General features: G+C 40.8%; 2 protein-coding genes across 4 annotated transcripts in view; one reads left to right on the top strand and one right to left on the bottom strand.

Moving 5' to 3' along the window:
* The window catches only part of SELENOP (selenoprotein P), a 7875-nt gene extending 7535 nt beyond the window's left edge, over positions 1–340 (bottom strand). The window contains exon 1 of the mRNA XM_066181100.1: positions 261–340. The gene's annotated coding sequence lies outside the window, so the exon portion shown is untranslated. The remainder of the gene's footprint in view (positions 1–260) is intronic.
* An 11295-nt stretch (positions 341–11635) lies between these two features.
* ZNF131 (zinc finger protein 131) lies at positions 11636–27265 on the top strand. Of its 3 annotated transcripts, XM_066181102.1 has the most exons (8): positions 11650–11724; positions 15286–15424; positions 16792–16893; positions 17871–18015; positions 19813–20176; positions 20279–20501; positions 22663–22793; positions 25139–27265. In XM_066181102.1, the coding sequence occupies exons 2-8, from the start codon at positions 15301–15303 to the stop codon at positions 25802–25804; spliced, it is 1755 nt and encodes a 584-aa protein (XP_066037199.1). In that variant the 5' UTR covers positions 11650–11724; positions 15286–15300; the 3' UTR covers positions 25805–27265. The 3 variants fall into 3 exon arrangements, with proteins under 3 accessions (XP_066037200.1, XP_066037199.1, XP_066037201.1); XM_066181103.1 differs by having other exon boundaries at positions 11636–11724; positions 19813–20501; XM_066181104.1 differs by lacking the exons at positions 11650–11724; positions 15286–15424; positions 16792–16893; positions 17871–18015 and having other exon boundaries at positions 20134–20183.
* The last annotated feature ends 49 nt before the right edge of the window (positions 27266–27314 follow it).

Consider the following 27314-nt stretch of genomic DNA (forward strand, 5'->3'; position numbering starts at 1 on the left):
ACTCTCACGACATTTTGATATCCTTCCTTGCCTTTACAGCAGCCTTCTGTAGCACTGGCATGCAGCGCCCAGCAACAACTGTCCGTCCTGCGAGCTGCAGGACAGCCATGTCCTGCCTTATACTTCTCTTCATATTTCAACTTTCCACTTGGTTTCCAATGGAAATTTCCACAGTGAGCCTTTTCAGCCAAAGAAACAAGCAAATGCTCTGCCAAATCTTAAGTCATGAAGCTCTTTCACAGCAAACCCAGCACACTTACCCTGTTCTCCTCCCCCTTCCTGGCAGCTCTGCCTGGCTCCGCTGCAGAAGAAAACTGTGTGGGGAAAAGGGCTGTGGTATTTATATGGCTCTTGTTTATCTCACTTTGCAGATACGGTTCAAAGTTCAGGGAGCTTTTCCTGAACGACCCTGCAAGCAAAGGAAACCCCTTGAGCAAAAGTACCCAAAATATTTCTCCATTAACTAATCCCAAGTGGAAACCATTTATTGTGCATAATAGCAAAGTATTTTTACAATCATGACTTAAAATATCTTGTTATGCAGTTTGTCAGTCACCCCAGCCAGCTGGAGGTAGTGGTACAGTCAGAGGAGGGGGATGGGCCGAGGAGTCATTATTTTCTGAACACAGTGGTAACCACAATGAGGGGGGGGAAGGTACTTCTCTATTTACAAAAACGCTGAGCTGGCAGTTTTTTTCTCGTGTGCTTTATCTGATATTTGCCTTAGAGAATGTTGTGCTCTGTCTGTGCATACTGAGCTCCTTTGGCCCAGCTGCCCTTGATTATATCACTCTGCTTTCAAACTTTTCTCTGTAGAACCTTCCAGTTCTTCAACTTTGTCAAAAGTTAGAGCCCAGAACTTCAGACATTTAAATCAATGTAGCAACATGAAAGTCATGAAGGTCCAGCTGCTGGCAGTAGGTACCTGAACCTCTGTATTTCACTGTTGTTTTCTTAAACCCAGGATCACCAAGGTATCTGTGGACATCCAGGTTAAAGTCCTTCCCCACACTCTCTCCTTGGTGAAAGAATTGTTAACACATAATGTGTTTTATTTCAACAGCAGTTTACCTTGCTTTGATTTCCTTCAATGTACATGTTACATGTGTTTATGGGGAAATAAATGTTTATAAATTGGTGTGCCCTCACAGTTCAAGGTGGTGAGATTGATACTGCTTAGATCTATGGCCTTAGGCCATCTTCTGCACAGATAAACATTTTGCTTTAGGCTGAATGCGAGAAAGGAAACTGCTGACCTTGGGGGTTTATGCTGTAGAAGTCCTATGCACTTCTTTTTCCACTAGTCAGTGGAAAGAATGAGAACAATCTGAACTTTTGTTTAGAAGTCTTGGAAGACACAATGCAGAAAACTAACAGACTTCATAGTAGACCTGAAATTTTCTTAAGAAGTGGAGTGTGCTTGTATTTCTCATATTATTAGGGAAACACATCTTGTATTCTTGGCTAGGTTGGTACCAAAGCCACATATCTGCAATAGCGCCTTTTACTGTTCCAACTGATAGACAATTTGCTCACCTCCTGCTTCAGGTGTGGGTTTGATTCTCAGTGCTCATGAAATCCTGTGAGGTTGGCTGGAAGTATTTGGTGTGCACCATATCCACCAATTCTTGCATGACCACAGAGGGAGCCAACAAAAATGAAGCAGGTGGAGCTCTATTAATAGGACTAATGAAAGTAATGCAGCTCATCGGTGAGTGACAGTTGTTCTCTTGTCCATTATAGCAACACAGGTGGAGACACTCTCAAAGGAAGAACAATACTTCATCTCCATTTCCTTTGAAGAGAGTATGTAGACAAGGTTTGATTAACAAGTGCTGAACCTATAAACTATAATGTTCACTATAATGTTCACTGAATGTAATGTTCACTGACTACTGCTGAGATGCAGCTCACAAGTACTGAAGAACTCATAGTTCAGACAGAGTAAACTGAGCTGAAGCAGCTATCATATAAAACAAGTACCTTGCTGTGGAAAGCACACTGAGAATGGAAATGGACAGTGGTCATTATGGGAAAGTTAGTATTTCCTCCCATACAGTATGCAGAGACACTGGCAGACTCTCAGTTGCCTTACCAAGAGATGGAAAGCACCTGTTGCTAGCAATTATCACTGTGACAATAAATACTACATGTAGTATTATTTATTATTATATTTATTATAATCTTTGTAATATTAAGATGACTTTAACTATGTTACAGTGATAAGCCATGAGCATCTTACTTTTTAGCATTCACCCTAGCTGAGATCATTGTTCTAACTCAATATTGAGGCGAAAGTATTTATTGAGGAAAAACGTTCCTCTGTCTTAAAGCAAGTGGTAGGAACTATCATAATCTTGGTTGTGGATTAAGATAGATCTAATTAATTTTTTTAGAAATGTATAAGCTAAATATGCTTAAACTTCAGTCTGAAGTATTACTGTTTCTGAGTGGGAAAAAAATCTGCTTCCACAGGATTTTTTAATGAACATAGATAAAGCTGTTAATGATTGTCAAATTAATAGTCTAGGAGTCTGACCACTCCATTTCTTACATTATTCCCCTTTCTGTTCATAGGCTTCTGTAGCCCTTTGTTTATAGATTGTAAAGAAACAATCATCTTAAGTATTAAGTATTTTTGTTTTCCGTTGCAAGTATTTTCTTAGTTGTTGAGTTTGGTCCAATCTCACGGCAGGAGGCACATTATGAACTCTAATTTGGACAAGCCCTCAGTTTCAAACAATAGCTTTTTTTAATGATTATCCTGTTTCTATTCACTTTCTTTCTTCTTTGGGGGAGGATAATAGTTCTGGTGGAAATAACAGCCCCCTTCCTTTCTTATTGAACATAAGCTTTGCCCTTTTCTGACATGTTCCAATCTTTTCAAAGCATCAGAGCACAGAAATATCATTTGTTGTTTCTGTTATCTAGATTGGTCATCTACATTTCTTGGGAAAAAAAAAAAAAAACAAAAACAAAACAAAAATACGTAAAAACCCTAACATAATGCCACAATCCCAAAGGACAAGGAGTCGTGGCTGTCAGAAATTACATTCTCGTAACGTCAGCTGAGGAGATTTGTAGCATGTAAATAACATGAGGATGGGGCAGAACACAGATTCAGTATGAACCCTATTGTGAGGCCTTAGGACTTCAGTGCCTGTTTTGCTCTTGTGACTGAAGGATGTCACAAGCACGGAATTCAAAGTCCACTTGCAAATCTTAATTCTCTACTGGTTCCTCTCTGTCTTCTCTGACAACTGTGTCAACTCAGGGTAGTTACTTATACTTTATGGTGGAAAATACTGCGACAGCAGCAGGCTGTTGATGTTACTTAATGCTTATATAAGGAAATTTCCATCAGTTTATGAGGCCTTAGACTTGAGTAAGTGCTGTAAAAAAAAGGGTCACTTAAGTGAAGGGCAAAAAGATACACTGAAGTAAAGTAAATCACAGCATAAGGTAACTAAATGCTTACTTCTCAAAATTCAAAGGAAGGAACTAAAGCTGATGTCCTCTGACGTAGTCCTAAAGATTGTTTCATTGAACAAAGGAATAGCTGATACATGCTATTGTCCACTTATAAACAAAATGAGACTTAAAGGAGCCCTGATCTAGTAGCAAAATGTTTGGGTTTTCTGCTTGGAAATCCCATTACAATAATGAAGTACCTTTGTCTTCTTGAACCTATCTGTAACAGACTGTAATTAAGAAGGGAAACATTTTATCAGATGTGTCCTCAATCACAATCATTGCATAGATTACAAATGCAAACAGACCCTATCTATTCTGAGTTCCTTACAGGCTCTGTTTACTTTCTGCATTTATCCTGCAATAATTCTATTAGTCCACAAATTCTCCAAGTCACCACAGGGAACTTATAACCGGTGGTCCTCTTATCATTTGAAGGAAGAAAAAATTTGTTGATGATACCCAAGAGGCGGTTCAGAAGATGGTAGCTGTAGGAAATCTTCCATGGTTTTGTATTTTTACTGGTGTATTTAGTAATATTGGCAGTCCTGAGATCCACAGAAGAAAACTGAAAATTCCTTCAGTTTGGTGTGACTCTACTGAGGCTCTCGGTGCTTGGCATAGTAAACCAAGAAACAAATGTAGGCATGTGCTGCCCAAAGCAGGGTATCTGTACAGATCTCATGTCCCACACAGTGATCCTCCTTCTACAGGAATGATGCAGTTGCACCAGGAATTCAGCAGGCAGCTTTAAGCTCTCCAATACAATTCACTGAGAAAACACATAAAGTGGTTAACATTCACCCTAGCTGAATGTGGACCAATGAACACACAGGAAGTTAAACAAACCTCTCTATTGCATTCAGACATTTCTCTTTACATTAACAGATCAGGCCTCCAAGAGGGTGCAGCTGTAATCAAAACCTCAGAAGTACCATCAGCAGTACACTAAATTCCTATTAAACTCTTTATACACAATAGAACTCCTTAGGAGATGTGGAGGAAAATGATTCATCAGCTAAATTTCACGGCAGTTCATTCTAGGTGACTACATTTAAACACTTCTCATCAGAAATACCTGTACAAGCAAGTTGTTGTTAATGATTTACGCCAGGTCACACAGGCACAGTTCACTGCACTGAACCCTAGCCACAGAATGGAAGTTAAGACAACCCAGCACATGGGATTCAGTGACCATATACAGTGAACCTGAGAGGAAGTTCAAGTCTGTCCTTTGCTTGTTGTGAAATACATTAAAACTGAAGTGAAAACTGGCCCCAGCTAATGAGTAAGGGATGTTTGTATATAAAAAAAAATCTCTTTCAAGAATTGTTGAACTGTGATTAAAAAAAGGATTATGTATTTTTGGTTAAATTTCTTTTTGCAGCTCTGTGTTACTGTCGTTTCCTGATAATACAGAAGCAGCTGTGAACATTATGGTCTGCAAGAGATGTTAGGAACATTTATGGGCAGATTCGGATATCTGTGTGCAAGATGGAGGTTGTCTTACATAGAATGGAGTCTGACAAACTAAAACACTGATGACTTCAAATACATGATATTGATAGTTGATTGTTGATGATACTTCTTTTCAAATAGGAGGGTCAGAGGTGGCCACAAAGATCCTGAGAAGGCTGGAACACCTCAGCAGCAAAGACAGACTGAAAGAGTTGGGGTGAATAAGAGAAGGCTCCAGGAACACCTCACAGAGCTCTTTCAGTACTTCAAGAGGGCTGTAAAAAGAGACAGAAGGACTTTTTACATGGATGGGTAGTCACAGAGCAAGGGGCAATGGTTTTAAACTGAAACAGGGAAGGTTTAAATTAGGTAGTAGCCTGACTTAATGAAAGAGGATTAGATAATCTTTATGGTCCCTTCTAACCAAAACCCTTCTATGATCCTGTGATTCTATTATATGCTCTAGCATTAAAGCATTTAACACTTCCAGAAGGTTTCCAGGTTTTTCTATCTCATGAAAACTTCACATTTTTGCTGAAAATTACAATTATTGACTAACATAAAGTTATTTTTGTGGTTTTTTGGATGAAACACATATAATAGAAGTTCTAAATAGAAGTTCTCAATCTTCTGATATTACAGTCCTGTATTTGGCTTTTCACAGATGCAGTTGTTGAAAGTAACAATGAAGGTGAGGTAAAATTTTGAATTCCAACATTACTTTTGTGTAATACTGATAATTGGCCAGGAAAGATGAGAGACATTGTATCTGACACACGTATTAGCCATATCTTGACACTGGCAGTCTTCCTGTTCTCCTTACAGCTTTGGACCCCCAGCCTTTGGAAAAGGCAAAATTAGAGTAGTAGAACTGCAACTGCATTCCAGAAAAAAAGGATGCAGAATGCAACGCAGAGGAAGAAACTAAGTGTTTGAAAGAAAGAGAAGTGAGAGAAGATTTGATGACATTTTGTCTTAGGACATGTTTGGAAGTCACCTGCACAAGTCATCACATTACTACATACCACTACAAATACATGGGAAAATCTGCCCTGCAAAATTCAAGCAGCCACTATTGGTTGTTTTTATAAAATTACCATGATTTCTTAAGTTCACATGTATTTGAATGGACTTCTTCACACTGGACAGGCTTCGTATCTTGTTTTCTAAAGGCAGTAGAAGCAACACCCATTTTTGTGTCTCCTCATCCCATTTCAAATGCACTGGCTAAACCTGTGGAACTTGAAAGGTAAGTCATGGTCCCATCAAGAAACAGTCATCATAATGACTCAATAGCTCTCCAGTCTGTGGGGGTTGGCATGGATGCTTATTTGTAAGGACTCATGAAGAACTACAGCAGAGATGAGTCCCAGGTTGGCATTTTACTTTGGTAAGTCCTCATCTCTGCCTGACCTCTAATTTAATTTTTTATGTCTGCCTCTTGGCAGGAGAACATTCATAATATTATTAATGTATGCCTTATATTATTTATTAATTTTGATTTACTTATCAGGCTCATAACAGTCTTAAGGATTGTATTTAAGGAGGTGTAGTATCCCCCATAGAGCTCAGAGTCTGCATCCCACATCATTCTTTGACCATCAGCATTTTATCCAGCCCCTTAAACCACAAGCTGAAATTTTCTGACCTTTTTCTTGTCAGGAAAAAAAAAAGTTTCTGCTGATCCTGCATCATAATCCTTCCCAGATTTCCTGTAAAAGCTCAAAAAAAGGAAATAAAATATGACTGCGAAGTGAAAAAAAATTTGTAATGATTTAAGAATCATGGCAGTAAAGTTGTTGAACATTCTCTTCAGCTAACAGGCATTCAGGAGGAGAGATAGACCAGAAAACCAAAGGCAAAAGTGATCCCATGACTGCGCTAAGTAATAATTAATAATAAATGCTCTTTAATTGTATTCCCCTTTTCGCAAAGGCTTGTTGCTTGTAAATGTTGTTGTTAACTTTTGTTAATTCTTTAACACAAGTGTTCTCCTACGTAAGTTACAAAATACAAAACTAGAGGACAGTGAGGAATTTCAGTTGTCCTGAAGCCAACGTAGGACTTCAGTCTCCACTGTTCAGGCAAATCATTATGCAGTCAGCAGCTCTGCCACTGTTTGAGGCTTACAGTGTGGATCACGTGTGAGGCTGGCTTTAAGAACTGAAGTGATACAACAGAGAGGAGCTGGGTGGTCTTCCAGTAGAACGTGTGCTTTGGTAGCTGCTACACCTGCAAGTCTGCAAATGTGCGTACTCACATTATAATCAGCACAGTGCTGGTCAACGTGACACAGAGCACACGTTGTCTTGCATAGATAGAAAATGCACTTGATGGATGGAAGGCTGTGCCAGAAAGGAAGACCCTGTTTTCTGAAGGGAAAACAAAATTGCTCTAGACAACAGGAAGAATTCCAGGTTGCCCAGCTTTCCAACTTTTTATTGCTCCTAATCTTATCTTAATTGCATGTGGAATGATTCCCTGACCGTCTCCAGGTTCTGGAGTAAAGTTGACAGTGAACATTTTATGCCCCTATCAGCCATACATAATTTCGCACAACAGTATGATTCATAGCTCTACGTTTTTGTAGGAAGATTAGCTGACCTGAAAGTGGAGTAATCTAAAATTATCTGTTAATGTTTCTGCATGTATAATACATGGAAGTACAGGTGGGCTAGGTCAAAACATTTTCTTACAATTTAGCTTTAACCCCTTCCAGACTCTGTAGATTTTCATGAATTGTGAAAGAGAGTCAGAAAAGCCACCACATTTCAAGTCTCATTGTGCTATGTCCACTGGTGCTTATTTAAAAAAAAATCCACAAAACAAAAAAAATTTTGCAAATGAGGTTAAAGACTAGGCTCTGAAACATTTGGGTCGCGTCTGAAGAGATACTAACTAAATATATGAAATCTGTAATAATAAGGTCTGTGAATGTATGATGTACAATGCATACCCATACAAAAATTGCATGGTGAATTTGTATTTTAACAATAAACACTTTTTAACAGAGGTTTTTTTTAAAAGGTTTTCCAGACAAGTATTGACTTAGACAAGGCCTACTGAATTTATACTGGGAAATGATCTTCCAACACAACCCATTTTATATCTATATGTATGATCCTTTTTTATAGGATTAAAAGAAAAAAAAATAGCTAAGTAGTTAACATCTAATTTCTTCAGACATGCTTCTTGTAATCCTGCAGAATCCAAATCACTATGGTTTATGAAACTGAGGGACAGTAAGTTGCTGGACTTGCTTCTTCCTCCAGATATTTAAAATTATATAAAAGAAAATATTTAGATAAGAACTAGAATTCAACTACCATCATTTGGAGTGTTCAACAGACACTGATCTCCCTGATTTCACTAGTCAGCTGATCTTTCTAGGGTCACAATAATATGAAACTTGTAAACAGTAGATAAGATTTGGCATGGAGTTCATACGTCAGCAGATAATCCTGAACAGAAATAAATGCACATCCTGTCCTAGCTGGACATTTTCTCTGAAAATAGAAAGATAACAAAGGAACAGGCTGACACATTTGTGTCACAGGAGGAAGGCTTAAATATTTTTTTTACATCAATCCACAATTCTACACATTACAGCTTGCATTGTGTACACCATCATTTTAGCTTCCATTAACTCCTTATATCTTCCCTTCACTCTGGAAATAATAAAGAAATAAGGAGGATTAACAGAACAGCTCTCTGTCAGAAGCACAATCCATATTTATTTTCCTTTAAAACTTTTTAAACAGACACTGGTATTATTGCCCTTGGCATACCTTTCAAAGGGGCTCCACAGAAATGTTTTTCTCTTGCATAACAGCACACATCTGGCTTGCTCTAGGCATGATGGTAAAGCCTTCTCATGCACAAAGCAAGTCTGTCCAACGGAGACATACTGACTCATCTGATACAGAGAAGATTTCTTGCAAATGATTGATAACACTACAGGAATGAGCAGTTGATTTCGTAAGAGTTTCTCTACTAGATGAGACCAGTAAAGGCCATATTGCAGCTACTTGTATTCTGTACCTGCCTGGTGAATAATTTGTTTTTTATGTGGGAGATCTGGGTGTGCTATGAGTGCACTAAGCAGCTTTCAAAACCATTTTGGGAGCCAGTCAGGACTGTCCAGCAAGCTGGATGTAGATCAGAGGCTGCAAGGGAGATGGCTTCACACTAGGAAATCTAATGTTCCCTTTTGGCCTTCATTTATTATCTGAATCATCTGCTTTTGTACAATAGTTATCTACGCAACGCTGCACATAAGCAGGCCTTCTGAATTCTTGATTTCAAATCTCCAGTTAATTAATTCCTTCCTTTCCTCAGACAAAGAGGTGTTTATTAAAGAAGGGAAATATATGATTCATAATTTTCTACTATTAGTTCAGTACTCATTTTTGTCTGTTTGCTATTTCACAGCTCCCTCTGGGAGAGGCTCACAGTGCTCAGCCTGGACAGAAAATCTCAGCCCTGTTCAATGCTGCTGTGAGAGGCTGGAGCTAGAAGAGAACATCTACACTTTAGTAATTTTCCCAAACTCAGCTGAAGGTTATGTCCAGAAGAATTACCATGTTGTTTTAATCAATACAGGATCCTTTAGTATCATTGAGGTGATTCTGGAAAAGGAGAAAAGCATAGGTAAATTTTAGGCATATAAATGGCTAATACAGGTTGAACTAGAGATATTGATAAAGATCCTTTAGATGTTTGGTTAACATATTCTTCCTTATGTAAATAAAATGCACTATAAACCAGGTAGTTTTTAGACTTACTAAAACTAAATTGCAGTGTTTTGTAACATAGCACTTGGAAATCTTACAGGCAGTGCTGGGAAACAACACACCCATCTCTGAGAGAGTAAAAGGAGAACGTAAGAGTTACAGCTTAGTCAGTATAATTTTCTATTTGAAAAGCTATTAGGACCAAGCATGGTCCATCTAAAACATAAGGTTGATTTAAAACCTTTAGCCTAACCTCACAGTAGAACTAGATGGGGGAAGCCATAGGAAAAAAGAAATATAGTGGAAAATGCCATAGGGAAGAAAAAGTAAATGGTCGGAACAAACCATACATTAAGCAAAAACAAGCAAGCCACCAGCACTGGATAGGTAGAAGGTGCTGGAATGGAAAATTCTTGTCTTGTACTCTGTTATTGCTTTAGCAATATTTCTGTTTGGATTATAAGCTATCAGAGATACAGTTCTTCCACTAAAAAATAGATCTCTGCTAGTTTAAAATAAACCTTTGTATATCTTTGAATGCAGGAGGTATCAACGTTGCTTATGTGCTGTTGTGTACCAAAAGACAAGAATGGGTGTGGTAGGCAACTCCTAGGTTGCAAATAACTGAGCAGACCTACTGACAAGAGCAATAATACTATTATGTTAGCAAGGCCTTTAAGCAATAAGCACCATGGAGAAAGGACGGAGTTCATAAATGAGTCAGTTTTCAGGAATTAACATGGGCAAGCTCATTAGAGCCACTTCATGAGGCTGTTTTTCTCTTGTCAGCTTCAACATAGAGGCTGTCAAAGGGACGATCATGCTGTCTGTTCTGGCAAGTTACATTATACTGGTTTATTTGGATGAATACATTTTCATCTGGTGGCAGGACATGAAACCTGGATAACTAGGGGTGCCCTGAAGACTCCAGTGTAGAAAAGAAACCGAGTTTCACATCATCAGCACACAGACAGGACGGCAGAGGGACTGGTTGCAGCCAGTGTTATGCACTTGGTGTCTCTTCCTAAAATGGCTCAGCCAAATAGCCCAGGAGCTCTGTTGGAGCTGCAAGGTACTGTCTAGGCCTTTCCTACCTCAGCTGTGGAGACCTGAAGCTGGAGGGGTACAGCTGGGCACCACAGAGTGAGCCTTACTGGGCAATATTTCACTTTTGACTTTTCAGCTTTTAACGCTACTGTGCCATTTTGGGCACAGCTCAATCTGAATTATAAAGTAACATGCTGTTATAGAACTGCATGGAAGACTGGCTTTGTAACAGAGTCGAGGGGCATGGGATGAAGAGAATCCCGTGGGTATGAGTCCTGCCTGTGAGGGTGTATGTGGCCCTAACACCACCTGCCTTCCAAAATGTTGGGGCATTCCAGACTAAGGAAGGCACAGCAATGCAACAACGTTGCACAACTGCATCTAGAAGGGGAGACGCAGGCATTCTTTGTCTGCAAGAGAAACAAAGATGACCAAGGGACTGGAGCATCTCTATTATGAGGACAGGCTGTGGGAGCTGGGCCTGTTCAGCCTCAGGAAGAGACAACTGAGAGGGGACCCCATCACTGTCTGTCAGTGTCTGCAGGGAGGGGACAGAGGAGGGACCAGGCTCTGCTCAGTGGTGCTGAGCAATAGGACAAGAGGCAATGGCAGAAACTGGTGCACAGAAAGTTCCACCAAGTTCTGGAACAGATAACCCAGAGAGGCAGTGGAGTCTAACTTCACAGATACTGAAAAACTGTCTAGAGACAATCCTGTGCCATGTGCTCTGGATGATCCTGCTTGAGCAGGCAGGCTGGAACAGATGACCCGCTGTGGTCCCCTCCAGCCTGACTCGTCATGTCACACTGCACAATTGGACTACAGCTCCCAGCATGCCCCGGGCTGCCGGGGCCCACCCCCACCGCGCGCGCGCCCTGTCGCGTGGACGGTGAGCGCGGGGCAGGCCGGGAATGCGAGTCGGGATTGGCCGGCGCGCGCCCCGCTTTCCAGCGTGCCGGGCAGCAGGAAGCGGCGGTGGTGGAGCGGTTTGCGGCGCGGCGAGGAGCTGCTCCCGGTGAGTCCCCGGCGGAACCGCCTCCCCACCTCTCGGAGCGCCGCGTCGTCGGGCCGCGACCTGGCCGGGAATTGAAAAGGGATCGATTTAATGCGCGCTTTGATGACGTAATAGGGACTAACGAGGTGGCGGCGCTGCCGAGCGCCAGGCTTGGGCCGGCAGCGGTCAGATCCCCTCTCGGGACCCGCGCGGCACGCCCGTGCCTGCTGGCGCCTCCCGCACTGCGCCCGGATCCCCCCTGCGCGGCGAGCTCTGGGCGCGGGCCAGGCCTTCCGCCTTCGCCCGCTCCGGGCACTCGGCGGCCGCTCATTGGCTTCTGCGCCTGGGGCGAGCGCTGCCCGCGCCTCGCAATTGGCGGGGGTCGCGTTGACTGACGCCGGCGACCGCCAATGAGGCCGCGGCTGGCCGCGGGGCGCGCGGGCCGCCGCCCGCGGGAGACGCGCGCGGGTGGCGGGAGCCCCGGGTGGGGTGGAGGAGGCGGGGGCGCCGCCTGGCGGCCGCTGTGACCACGCTCCCGGCGGGAGTGGCAGTGACCCCGCGTCCGCGCTGCGGAGCCGAGGGGCGGCATCGGGATCGGGAATCGAGGCCCGCGCGGTGCCTGAGCGTTGGTTATGGGGAAAACGTGCGGTAGTATGCCTGCGGAATTCCTGCTTCTGCAGTGCACAGCCCGCGGCTCCCCTTTTCCCAAGATGGCGGCGCTGTGGGCACTCCGCACCGGCTCCGCCGGGTCACCCGACCTGCCCCGGCACCGCCCCGCCTGCGCCTGCGGGATCCGTGTGCGCGGAACAAACATCTGGTGCCTGAAATCCAAGGAGTTCCAGATGTAGCCCAGGAGAACAGTAATAATAACATGGCTTCACTGAGGGGGATTTATAAAAGCAGCTCGGCGAATTATATGTACATCATATGAAATGCGTCCAGGGCTACAGGCTAATAAGGCTAAGGCAGTATTTCAGTGAGTCTTTCCAGGAAATTGTACAGACAACTGAAGCGGTCCACTCTCTGTCTCTCATCTGCAAGCCTGCTCATAAGTGGGAATTTGGATCACTTCTGTCTGTCTTCCTTGGCCGCTTTGTTTTCCCAACTGTACTTCAACTCCTTCCTCCAAAGCAGTCACACTCTTATTGAACATGTGTTGTTTTGTCAGGCCTTTTTGTGCAGTATGACTGAGGTCTTTAAAATGAGAATGCTCAATGAATGCTGCAATTGCATTTAGATAGACAGTAAATTCACATTTGCTCTGTGTAAATTAATGAACTGCCTAACATACATTGTATGTTTCTTACTACGTTTTGTAACAGTTCTAAAAAAAAATAAAATCTTAAAGTATGTTGTGTTTGCTGGGCTAAGGTTGTTCTATTATTTTGAAGTTTGGGGTGTTTCTTTAAGGTACCCCTACTGTCAGTTTGAAAGTAAAGTGAAAATCACGGGAGGTGAAAATCACGAGAGTTGGAGATCAAATTTTTGTTTTAAGGAATTATGCTTTTAACTGCAAATCATCTGCTCTTTTATAATGTGTCAAAAATGGGCAAGAAGAATTAAACTGTGAAGTGGGTAGCTGGCTCCTTCCCACGTAAGACTTTATGTGAAATACCAGATGGTGGAAGAAAGGCGGGAACTTGTGGTTGTCTGTCTGAGACCCACCATCACAGAGGAAGTGAACAGAATGCAGCAGCAGCATCCGCTCCCTTCCACCTCATCCTCCCCTACAGGCTAGGCTCCTCTGCCCACTTGAAGACCGTGACAGTTGTTTCTGGTGCAAAATATGGAACATGTAGAATTTCCTTAAGGAAGTATTTGCTTTGATGCTTTATCTTTGTGTACTGGCAGGCCTTTTCAACAAGAAGGGAGATTTAATCCATGAAACAGAGAGCAGCCAACAAGCTCCAAGTAATGTCCAGGTGTTAGAAAAACAAATTACTTTTTGGTAGAATTGCCTCCTTAAGCTTCTTAAACTTACGAAGATATACTTCAGTGATCTCAGGCCTGAGGGCAGGCTAATAAAGCCTAGGAAAATGGGTGTACCACTGATAGTGGACACAGAGAATGCAGAATTTAGAGGCCACAGGGACACAGAGCAGAACCCCCAAAATAAGAAAGAAACTAATAAAGCACACTCAACAATTGTGCTGGAATCAGCTCCAGCTGGGTGACAGGTAATTCTGGCTGGGGGAGATTGCAAGGACCAACCCAAGAAACCCGCTTATCCCAAAGAAGAGAGGGACTGAGCATATGGACTAATTATTAGCACAGAAAGCAAGAAAAACATTAACCAGTAGAAAAGGGAATACTAATAAGAGAACTAACTATGTTACTTGTAACCAATTAACACTAATCCTTTTGCTCGCTAAAATGTATAATTAGTAAAAAGTTTTTATAGTTGGATACTTGATTTGTGGAATTCTACTAGGCACAACTCTGAAATAAATAACCAATGTCTCCTTGAGTGTGTAGTTACTGGCTTGTTGCACACTAGGTAGCAAATCTGACTTTTGTGGGCAACATTTCTGTGGTTGGCTACCTAGCAATAGCAGGTAGGGCTGGTTTTCCCTAAGTCATTGCTTCTGCTCTACTTACTTCATTCTCTTGACAAAACGACTTCTTCATGGGTGACTTTTTTCTGAGAGACAAGAAGTGTGTTTTGTGGTGTAAACAGGAACTCCATAATTCTTTTTTTTCTCCAGCATTCTAAGTGTAAGCCACGTTAGTGTGGGAGTTGAAGGTGAGTGTTGCTGCATGGATCTGAAGTAATTTTGCCTGGAGGTAATTTGTGAAGTGCTTTCGTTGAAGCATTTCGATAATCTCTTGAGGTTCTTCTGCATAAGCAGCAGACTACTGTCTGCATCTCATCCACAGGCACTGAGTTCTGCTGAACCTCACCAGGTCTGAGATCCTCCCATCCCCAGCTATGTTTATTGTGTTAGTAAGGGAGGAAGGGATATCAGATTACAAGCATTATGTGTCTCTTTCAAAAGGCTGGCAAAGAGTACTTTACAGAGGAAGAAGTTTAAGTAGAATAATTGAATAAGCTTGACTGCAAATAAAATCCCTGGCAATCGTGACGCACTCATAAGTTGAAAATTGCTGCTCTGTTACATCCATATTTAAAGGAAGTAAACGACTGGTGTTCATGAGCTGCAAAATGTGACTTAAATATAAAAGCTTTAAGAACTGTCTGTTAACCAAGTGGATTGGTGGGATTGCAAGAAGTAACTGGATAAAGATTCTGAGATTATGTGGTGTTGAATAAGTAGCTGTGTTGCATCCCTGCAGTATTTGCTTTGAGGGTGGTGGGTCCCTGCTGAGTCTGTAAGATAAAGAAATGCCCACTTCAGCTGTTCCTTCATGTGTCCAAATAAGACAATATTCCACATTATTAACTGTGCCATTTTCTACCTGTCAGCTAACATTGGGTAAAAAACCCGTTAGCAAGACAGTTTTTCCGTTGGCTTTATAGTCCTGGCAAAAGTGCTAGTTAGTTCAATTTGTATAATACTGACTGTCCACAGTATTTACTGAGTGGCACAGTATTCTTATTCTCATACCACATTTGTTTTGCAGACCAGGCCTTTTGCCATGGAAGCTGAGGAAACGATGGGATGTATCCAGGAATTCCCTGAACACTATAAAGTTATTTTGGATAGACTGAATGAACAACGTGAGCAGGACCAGTTTACAGATATCACTCTGATCGTTGATGGTATGTACAGGCCTGAGAAGCCGTTGGTATTCAGAGAATTTTGAAAGCTGTGCCGGGGTGCTGTTGGATTTTTCATGGTCAGGTATCAGACTGGGCTGTGAACAAATTCTTGATTCTGTACCTGTGTTCAAGTTACTTGCAAAGTTTCATCATAGTGATTAATAATTTTGTTTCTGCTTCCTCAAACAAGACACTAAAATATTTTCAGACAGAAGCCCTCTTCAAAGCTGCTGTGGTATATTTAATGTGTTAAGGATTTCCCAAAACACTGGTAAAATATTTTTCTCTGACTTGAGCTGTCTGACTGCATGCAGAGAACTTTTACAAATACTGTGTTTAAATTTAAAAAACCCACACCTTGAAATATTATTTACTTTTCACAGCAACTTCTCTGGTATCTGTCTACTATTTAAAAAATGTGAAAGCACACAATTTTATTGTATTCTAAGGGCATAAGAACTGTTTGAAAAAGATGATGAAGATACAAGTATTATCTCCTTAGAAAAAGTGCTATGTGGTAGATCTCTTAAACCTGCTTCATATTCCAAACATGTCTTAGAATGGATGAACACTACAAGGAATATAGGCAGTGACCACTGGGACAGACTTAGCTAAAGGAGTACCACCTGATCTTTAAAAGGATAGCAGCAACTCACTTGAAGAAAAAGGATCCTACAGAGTCTAGATTAGGAGGTGGTAAGCAAATGAAGAAAGAAAATTCTTCTGAGACAGCCACAGTTTTATTGACAGTGCTTGCCCTGAATGTTTGCTCCTGCTCTGTTACTAAATCCATGTGTTAAACTCAGAGCTGGTTTTGTGTGCAGCTGTGTAGTTCTAATCCATGTTGCTTCCTTTATCCCTGTACCATTGAGTCCAATGAATGTTCATGCCTCCACTGGGGAGAAGAAATGCAGACTGGCTGAAAAAACAGAGCAGATCCACTTTAACTCTGTGGTGGTCATCCTGGCGGTGGTGATAACATACATCAGTCTGTAGGAGCAACAACAACATGAGACATAGGGAGCTGAGCCCAAGACAGACCGAAAAAAGTTTGCATAGAAATTTCCCATCATTCATTTCTTAAATGTATGAAAAGAAAAATGAGTGAGTGAGTGAGTGAGTGAGTGAGTGAGTGAGTGAGTGAGTGAGTGAGTTCTCCAGCTTGTTAAATTGCAGAGCTTTAGCAAGGTTTTGTGTGAGAAAGGACAAGCCAGCTGCAGTAGTGTCCTGTGTTATAAGGAGAAACAGTCAGTATATGGGGCTGGAATAGACCACTTAGTGGTCTTTTCTTCTCCATCTGCATTTATTTTGTACTATGGAGGGAGGAAGGTGTTACCCCAAACCAAACTTTTTGTCTCCCTTTGCAGGTCACCATTTCAAAGCTCATAAAGCAGTTCTTGCTGCCTGTAGCCAGTTCTTCCACAAATTCTTCCAAGATTTCACTCAGGAACCTTTGGTGGAGATTGAAGGTAATCTGATTTCTGCAAATAAAAAGCATGCAGAGTTGTGCGCTCAAGCTGGCAATTATTGTAGCATCCTTATTACAGGCCAGCACACAGAATCATAGCATGTTTAGGGTTGGAGTAATAGAATGTTGAGATCATCTAGGCCCAGCCTCCCCTGCCATAGGAAGGGATGCCTCTCACTAGACCAGGTTGGTCAGGGCAGTAATACAGCCTGGCCTTGAACACTTGAACATGCTTGGTCATTGCAGTTAACTTTCTAGATAATAGTTCTTGAGTTGTTCTGAGACAGCTACCATCACTGGAAAGAAAACCTCCCTGAAGAAAAATCAAAATCAGAGCACTATTAAATATGTTGTAAGGGAAAATGTGAGGTTATGTGGTGCTTTTTAATTTTTTTCCCCCCTTCTTTTCCCTAATACATGGCTAGTGAAGGTCAGGCAGACCCTGTATATGTTTTTAGGACTAGCCGTACTACACAAAAGCTTTCCCAGAGAAAAGCCATTCTGGCCAGCTGAAAAAGGCTGTCAGTGATGGCCAGTGGCAGATGCCCTGGCTGGGATGCAAGAGCAAAACACATGGCGCAATATTTACGTGGTAGGCAGGGAGAAAGTGAAATTCCTGGAGAAGCATTTCAGCCTCCAGGACTAGTATTTTTGTGTTTATATATTACTGAAACAGCTTTTTGTCCATCTTATCATTCCTTTTATCTTTGTCATGGCAAAACTCCACAGTTGTTCCAGACTCACATGTTTCTCTAGTAGATTTTTATTATTCCAATGTGAGTGAGGTTGGAACTAGGTGATTATAAAGGACTCTTCCAACCCAAACCGTTCAGTACAGCCATTTAAGGGTGTGATCTTTATGAAGGTGTGGCTACAATATTGTGATCAAAATGGTGTGCAGGCAAGTGTGCAGGACTCACTGGGAAGCTGAGGCTGCAGAATTGTTAAAGGTAACTTGTTTCTCTTGCCTGTATACAGGTGTGAGTAACATGGCATTTCGTCACCTAATTGAGTTCACGTATACAGCAAAGCTAATGGTACAAGGTGAAGAAGAAGCAAATGATGTTTGGAAAGCTGCAGAGTATCTACAGATGCTAGAAGCAATCAAAGCACTTGAAATCAGGTAAGCACATAAGCCTCTCTCTCTTCTCAACACTGAAGGAGAGAATCTCAATAAGGCTTTTGCAAGAGCTGGCTGCCAGTATTTTGCAGTGCTGTTCCTTATGCTGGAACCTCCTTAACTTGTGTATGACCATATATTCTTCTACTGTAACATACATGTCAGAATTACACAGGATGAAGCAAGAATGTCGGATTTGTTGGGCTAGAACTCGATGACAAGTGACATAGCTTGTAAATGTTGCTGATGTTGTAGGCCTGTGACTCTATGGTTACTGGTAGTTGGTCTCTGTGCTGTCTGATGGCCCACACCTGATTGGCAGCTGGCTGTGCTGTGACAATGTGTCTCCGGTGATCAGACAACATTAACAAGTGTGTGCTGGTGTTTTGATTTTGTGCAGCTTTCTGCTATTTCTGAAAGAATAAGCAGTGATCTTAAAACCTCTTGCTGCAAAATTAACCTCTCAAACTTCTTGAATGAACAGTAGAAGTCAGTAACTGTTAAAGTCAGTTTCATCTGGGTTCAATAATCAATCAAATGTTGCTGCAGCACCTGTTATCCAGTACCAGGAACTGTAATCAATTGCCAAAGTTCTAGCTTGAAAATGTGGGTGGCCAGTCCCATCAGGCTGTTTTTTATCCCCTTCCATTTCACTTCCATAAAGTGCTCTTATGTTGTCATTTCTTTTGCATGCTACACTGGTTGCTTTTGGTACATGATCCAGCAGCTCGTTGCAATGTACCTGTCATCTTGTAGACATCAGAAATCCAGGCTATATGGAACTGGGTTTGGCACTGTTTTCCTGTGTGTGAACAGTCTAAGGTGCCATTTATAAGCTGTGGCCTGCATAACATGATTAGTTACACATCTGACAGTATGACTTGGAGATACTGGGTGAAGTCTTGTCTCTTGTTACCAGAAAGCCTGGAAGTGATAGGGAGTGCATTACATGAAAGGGTTCATCATGGTGCAGAGGAAGGTTAAATGCACAACTTACTCCAGTCAGTCTTATTTTTGAAACTGATGATCAGTAGTAAAACCTGCAGCACAGTGGTGCTGTGGATGACTTGAAAGCATTGACTCTCTCAGCTGTGTCTGTGTTTGAGATGCCGTGTGATCCCTGACACTTCGTAGGAAGGGGGTTGTGTGTGTGTTATGCAGGGAGAACAGCACAGAACTGTGGGTTATGTTTAAGCCCAGAAAATTAAACTAGAATACTCTCCTTTCACATCCTGGTGACTTTTCTTTGGTCAGCTGTTAGCAGTGTGCCTTCCTAAATTATGGGATATGTTAACCCTTGTCAGTATAAGCATTGTGTGAAGCTGTAGCTGAAGTGTTTTCTGACAAGCTCTAAGTACTGCTTGCAGTTCCACACACTCCAGAGCTTAAGAGGTGAATAGCATAAGAGGGACTTGAACCTTATTTCTGAGTAGGCAGGCCGAAGAATTAATTACTTTAGAGAAGTTTTCTTTCCAAGTATAGAATTTCACAAATTTTTAGGTAAGTCATTAGGTTAGCTGGCTTTTCTTCTTGAGAGATGCTTTGTATCATTCAAGCAGAGCTATTTATTTAAATACTTAAAAATATTTTATCAACTTTAACAATGTTATTTTACTGCACTAAGGAGTGTAAATTAAGGACAAATTAGCTTCTGATGTGCACACAGATTATGGATCTGATGTGGTCATCATTCAACTTTGAGAAACAGTGAGGGCAGTGTTGGATGCAGAACCTCATTACTAGGCAGGAGTTATGCAATTGCTAATTGATCTTAACCATGTTCATGCACATGCTTTACAGGAACAAAGAAAATTCATCACCCTTAGAATCAAATGAAGCCCAAGGTAAAAATAAAGCAAAAAAGAGGAAGATTGCTGAAACATCTAATGTTATCACAGAAACACTGCCATCTGCAGAATCAGAGCCTGTTGAAATTGAGGTTGAGATTGCTGAAGGGACGATGAAAGTGGAAGATGACAGCATTGAAACCCTTGAAGAAGTAGCTTCTGCAGAGCAATCCATAAAGTACATACAGACAACAGGTACATCAGATGAATCTGCTTTGGCTCTTTTGGCAGATATCACCAGCAAGTATCGTCAGGGAGAGAGAAAATGCCAGATCCAAGAAGAAGGTGATAGTGCAACTGACTCCTCATGCAAACAGGTAGAAGGTATTGAAATTGTGGAACTTCAGCTGTCACACATGAACAATTTATTCCACTGTGAGAAATGTAACCGTTCATTTAAATTGTTTTACCATTTTAAGGAACACATGAAAACACACTCTACTGAGAATTACAAATGTGACATATGCAATAAAAGATACCTACGAGAGAGTGCTTTGAAACAGCACCTCACCTGTTACCACCTTGATGAAGGTGGTGCCAGCAAGAAGCAAAGACCTGGCAAGAAAATACATGTATGCCAATACTGTGACAAGCAGTTTGACCACTTTGGGCATTTTAAAGAGCACCTCCGAAAGCACACAGGTAAGAACATCACTAATGTCCTGTGCATGTGGCCTTCATTCTTGTATTTTGGGCTTTTGCATGTTTTGGGAAAATAGATAATATGCTGAAGAAAACAAATTACTCCTGAGTGCTAGAAATACTTGGCTTCTAGTTGTAACTAAAATGGTGGTATGTCTTTTCTTTTTATTCATGGTCTTTTGTTTTCCATGATGTAAACTTTTGAGGGATTGAGTTGATTAAAAATAGGCACTTAAAACCAGAAAATAGTAAGGAAGCTTCTCTGTCAAGTCTATTAAGTCTTAAAGATTTTTTTCCAAAATATTTCCTTAAGGCATGTCCCCTTCCTCAAAAATACCAAACCAAGGAACTACTTTTATTTTTAAAATTTTCTAGTGAGTTGCTCTGGGAATCTTATTCCAGCACAACACCACCCTCTGAGAAAAGAATTTCTTCCTAATATCTAACCTAAACCTACTCTGTTTCAGCTTAAGGCCATTCCCCCTTTGTCATTATCACTACATTCCCTTGTAAAATGTCCCTCTCCGGCCTTCCTGTAGCCCATCTTTAGGCACTCTTAGACCTCCCTGAAGCCTTTTCTTCTCCAGGCTGAACAACCCCCATGCTCTCAGCCTGTCTTCACAGCATAGCTACTGGGAGGATCTGCTCCATGATTTTTAGGGCATGGAGGGAAGACTGACTGGCCTATAGTTCCCTAGGTCTTTCCCTCTGTCCCTATTTTAAAAGAGTTATGTTTCTGCTTTTTCAGTCTTAAACTTCACCAGATTGCTGCACCTTAGATTTTATGGATAGTTGCTAAACAGCTTCCTTCACCAGCTCTCTCAGGACCAGCAGATGCACCTCATCAGGTCCCATGGACTTTCTTTGCATGTTTGAGTTTGTCCAGGAGCTCCTAGGTCATCCATGCACGCTCTGCAGAATCATAGAATCACAGAACAGTGTGCACTGGTAGGGACCTTGAAGGTCATCTAGTTCCAAACCCACTAGTTCCTTGGGCAAAGTCCATGATTTTTGACCTGCAAGACTGAAGGCAGCTTAGCCTTTCCTGTAAAACACTCTCCAAAAAATGTGGTATTTTATAACCATTGAGGGGAACGTTCCCACCATTTAACATCTTTCTATAGCTTTTAGGTGTATAAGTGACACTTAAGCTACTTGTGAATTTCTTCTGAAAAGCCAATTAGAAGCTTGTAAGTATTTCTGACAATTGTTTTTCCGCCTCAGTTTCCAGTATTGCATGCCTGAAAGTGCAGGCTTTTAAACTAGATAGGATTGATCTCATGGTATTCACTGAAATGCCTCAGCCTCTTTTGGAGTTCATTATCCATTTGTTTCTAGTGGTGTTGATGTCAGTACCTATACAGATTATTACAGACTTTCAGAGGAAACATGGTCTTCCATGTTTTTTTGTAATTTAGTTTGCTTGAATGTCACTGTGTTTGTGCATGGTGCAACACCTTTTGTGCATTACCACTTGATGACAGCATAGTACCTTGGATGATAAAAAGACATGCTTTCAGCTTCCCCTGCTGTTGTCCTTAGCTGGCTTATATATTTGATACCATGGTTGAACTTAAGTGGCCTAACTGAGAGGAATTTTCATCTTGCTTCTGCCCATTTATGTCTCTCTGTGCTTTCTTTTTGGGGGGAAAGCTGGGTGCAGGGGTTTTTCTTGTTTTAGTATTGATGCACTTACTTCACAATCATTCTGCACCAGCTTTGTTTCTGGAGCTCAGTTTCAAGCATAAGCTCTTACTACTGAAAATAAAAGGTTGTATTATTTAAATACTTCCTTTTTTAATATGTCACTTTGTATATTGACTAGTGTTGATCCTTTAATTGTAACTATTATCAGATGAGAAGTGTGAAATCGCTGCTATTTCTTTAAAATATTTTGCCAGAATAGAAATATAATTTCCACAAATACTTAAAAGCTACAGGTAATTGCTACACTGCTTTTCTTCTAAATGGGAGTTGTGACTCTACATCAATTTTTTACCCTTTTATATTGAATTTTCATCTCTCTTTCTGTAGAATAATCTGGTTGGCCACATCTTTACAGCATATTTATCAATCTAGGCAAGAGAGAGACACAGGGAGAGATCTGAAAGAAGACTGAGTGGTTTTATATACTTACAAATCCTTGTATCTATCTTAACAGGTGAAAAACCCTTTGAATGTCCAAACTGCCATGAACGTTTTGCTCGGAATAGCACGCTCAAGTGTCACCTGACGGCCTGCCAGTCTGGAGCTGGTGCTAAAAAAGGAAGGAAGAAGCTGTATGAATGTCAGGTGGGTAATGGAAGTGGGTGAGTCTGAGGTTAGGTATCTCCTTCCTTCAAGGAGCATGGGAGGACTGAACAGGAGAGGCAGGGGGAGTGGGCTTATGTCTCTAAGAGCTACCTCAGTAAAACAATACTGAATCACAGAATGTGCTGAGTTGGAAGGGACCCACAAGAATCAAGTCCAACTCCCAGCCTTGCACAGCACACCCCAAGGGGCACACTCTGTTCCTGAGAGCACTGTCCAAGTGCTTCTTGGACTCTGTCAGGCTGGTGCTGTGACCGCTGCCCTGGGAAGCCTGTTCCAGTGCCCAGCCACCCTCTGGGTGAAAAACTTCTTTTGATATCCAGCCTAAACATCCCCTGAGACTTCAGGCTATTCCTTGGGGCCCTGTCACTGGTGACCACAAAGAAGAGATCAGTGCCTGCTACTCCTCTTCTAACAAGGAAATTGTAGACAGTAGAGAGGTCTTTGGATCATATTCAACCAGCCACAATATACAGATAAATTCTCACTTCTAAGTATCTCCATTCAAAATAATGGAATTACTGATGTGGAGCTTCACAATACTTCAAATCATAGAGATTCTTCTGGGTAGGGTGCATTTTACTGGTCTTTCTGCTTCCTTTTTAAGGCTCTTGACACACTGACTGAGGCCTTTCCCTAAGCATGCTTCTCTAAAAGTAAAGTTCAAAATACAAATTTTGAATAAAAAAATAGAAAGTCCAAAATACAAATTATTATTTAGTTTCATGTTTTATTATTCTCTGTTTGATACCAAACATACTGATTTTGTCTGGAAAGTAATTCCAATTTATGATGGCAATCTGTAGTATTTTTTAAGCAAAATAAATGCTGTAGAGATTGCTAGGTCACTATATGTAACTGACATTTGAAAAGCTGTTGAGATAAATCCTACTTCACTTTTAAAGAGCTGATTCAAGTCATAACTAATTTTCTGAACTTCCTCATCCTCTCACAGATGTTGCGAATGTGGATTTGTGTCCCTTCAGCCTGCAGAAACTGCAGCAATTCTTGGATAAATTTTTAGTTTTTTCTCTTTAGAACTAAATTTGAACAAATCTTTGTTCACTGAACAAATAGGAGAAAAAAAATGTTGTTTTGATGAGTCCTTTGGTGCTCTTCAGGTATATGCCTTGAATACTGAATTAGATTCTGTGTGGCAAGAACAGTAACTATGTGCTTGGGCATTGCTGATAGTAATTATCTTTATGTATGACTAAGTAATTTTGAGTGCTTATCTATAACATCAGTATTTTAAAAATTGTATATGCAATCTCCTTCTGAAGTGTGAGCCTGGGGGGAAAAAGAGTGTGGCAGTAGTATTACAACTCATTTTAGCAGACTTCAGCAGCAACATGGATATGTTTGTCTTGACTACACAGACCTGCTCTTGAGCTAATCCTGTGAGATACTCCCTCCATCATCTTTCTGTGCTGTTACTGAAAATTATGAAGAGATAGAATATCCTGTTTCAAAACTGTCTGCCCATAGTAAAGGGGTGTTGAAATGTGTGTTCTTCTTGCTTTCTACAGGCAAATATATTTGCATGGACAAATACTCCTCTGAGCCTGTGGGTTTTTTTACTCCAAGCCTGACTCTACCCACTCTTCTGTCTCCTCTACCCTGCATCTTACTTATTTCTGCAGTCTCTGTGTGTTGTTTTCCAGCTATTTACCTCGAGTATCATCTGGAGGGAAGGAAGGGAACTCCTGTACTTTGGGAAAACAGCATGTCTGCTGTTGAGGCAGTACTTTTGGCTGGAAGAGAATGAGAGGGATGGAGTTTTAAACGTTTTATGTGCTGAAATCAGTCAAGCGTTTTTGATTTTTAAATCACAAAATGGGAGAGTTCAGTCTAGCCTGTTAAAAAACCTCACAGTGTCATGAACAAGTGAAAGCTGATAAGGAAAAATTGTTTAGTACTGCTTCTGGAGCGTCAGTAAAACAACAGTTTGCATTACACTTTCATTGAATGTTATTAATGCATAAATATCTTTCCGCCCAAAACTCTAGTCAGAGATGTATTGATTGGGGTATGATATTGCACGTGAATTTCAGATGAGAAAACTTTCAAATGCTGTACTGACTCGTGAATTTTGTAGGTATCTTATGTATGCACAACTCAAAATAGCTCACCATTCTTAATAAAGGAATAAATATCAAGTCTCCTGTTCATTTGAAGCTTTCTTCTCAGCTTTTACCTTTAACTTGTATGTTTTTTGAATCCAAGTAGGAAGAAACTATACAATGTGAAGCCATCATCTCAGATAGGCACTGTATTTTGTCACATTCCTATTGGCAGTGTTTAACACTCTGTATCTTTTGTTTCAGGTTTGTAACAGTGTGTTTAACAGCTGGGATCAGTTCAAAGACCACTTGGTGATACACACTGGTGATAAACCCAACCACTGTACCTTATGTGATTTGTGGTTTATGCAAGGCAGTGAGCTGAGAAGGCATCTCAAAGAAATGCACAATATTTCAGAACTATTAGTGACAGAAGAGGTTCTTCCAGTGGAAGCTATGGAAGCTGAACCAGTAACGTCAATGACCATAATAGAACAAGTTGAGCAAGTGCATGTCCTACCAGTAATTCAGGTACAAGTGGATCCTGCACAGGTAACTGTGGAACAGATGCACCAGGATCTCATACAGGACAATCAAGTGAAAGGCACACAGATGGAGGAATTACAGGAACAAGTGCAGATTAGTTACTTGGAAGTTGAACACATTCAGACTGAGCAAGGTGCTGCTGAAGTTCATGTGGAGCAGTTACATGTTGAGCATGTAAATCAAATACAGATGGAAGAAGTACAGGCAGAACTTATAGATGGAACCGACCTTGAACAAGTAGAATATCAAAGTGTTGATCAAGGAGAAACAGAAGAAAAGGATCATAATCAAGCAGATGATGCAGATAAGGAACATAATGAGCAAGCTGAAGACTTAAAAACACAACAATTAGTGGACACACAAAATGCAAAAGGGGATGACTAGGACAAATAATGACACTGCAGTTTTAAGAATGAAATACCAAATTATTTTTGTTAACTTTTACATTGGTTTTTGAACCGTCACTGGTCACCTTTCTAATATGCTGTTCATAGGAGGCTGGACAAGTGGACCAAAAATAGCTTTCTTCATGTATAATTAAACTTCTCTCATATGTGAAAAATAATTCCCCATTCATGTAGTGCCATGGAACAGAAACTACCACTGACACGGACAACTTTGTGGGATTTTTAGCAATTAATAGCTTATATCATTGTTACACCATTCCTGGGCGTATGTAAAAGTAATTTCACCTCTTTTCCTCTTGCAGTCGAAGCAAAGTCTTGTACAAACTTGCAGGATACCTGCAGCAGGAGAATCAGTAAAATCTGAGGGGTTCTGCTGTAAGTGGCAATTAAATCCCTGTGAATTTTCAGATCTTAACTTTCAGGCTGGGCTAAAAGCACTGTTGCTGGAGGTCTCTGAGCACAAAAGTCCTGTGCCTTTTCCACACTGAGTGGTTAAATCTCCACAAAGTTTCTAGAGTTTTTGAGAACTTAGTTCTGTAAAAGGCAAAGTAGGTAATGTTATAGTGCTTTATATTTTTGCTTGAAATTGCTGGTTACTGATTTTCTTTTTGCATTAAGTTTAGAGGTGGGGGGCTGAGGGAGGGAACAGACTTCACTTGGAGGCAACAGGACACCCAAAAAGGGACACTTAAAAACAGGGAAAACTTGTAGAGTCTGTGATAAATATGATTTGGAAGAAAGCTACAAGCAGGCTTTCCTTTTATAAATAATCATTTTTGAAAATTAGTATGTCTAAACATAAACATAGAGACTTGTCTATATGGTATCAGGTTCTTGTTTTTTTTTAAATGAAGTTGCAACACTTGACAAAAAGATGTGCTAAACATAAAAGTAAAAGCCATAGGTATGAGTGGTAAACTGTGGATTGAAAAGTAGAAGTGTAAATAGTTTAATCAATATTAGGAAATAAAACAATACCAACCATTAAATGTTGCATTATTTGTTTCATCCAATATATTAAGAACAACTGAGTGACTGGCAATTAAGTGCCAAGTTCCAGTGTTAACGATCAATCTCATTTTTAATATGATTAATAGCTTTTTACTGTAAAGTTAGATTTGTATAGAAGATACTTGTCTATGGTCAAGGATGTTAAGAATGTCTTAATTACTGCTGGAGGTTAGAGGTGCTCCAAACTCCTGAAGAAAATTTATTTTCAAAGCCTTAAATGAAGGGAAGAATTTTTGCAAGGCCCTACTGCTCTTGGTAATACTATAGATCTCAGTTAAAATCAGGCTTTTCTATTCCATCTTCAAATGCAGACCTGCTTCCTGGGATTTCTGCTTTTATTTAAAGTTTCATTCAAAGTTACTGTGTTTCATTATAGCCTTGGAGAAACTGTCGCAAAAACCATGGATCTCAATTAAAATTTCAAACAATTTGACAAATGTAACTTGCATTCTTTTTTTATTATGTTTGTGTTTTCT

Source organism: Chamaea fasciata, unplaced genomic scaffold (assembly GCF_029207755.1).
Source record: "Chamaea fasciata isolate MVZ Bird 193981 ecotype frontalis unplaced genomic scaffold, bChaFas1.0.hap1 SCAF_4, whole genome shotgun sequence".
In the NCBI taxonomy this organism is placed as follows: Eukaryota; Metazoa; Chordata; class Aves; order Passeriformes; family Sylviidae; genus Chamaea; species Chamaea fasciata.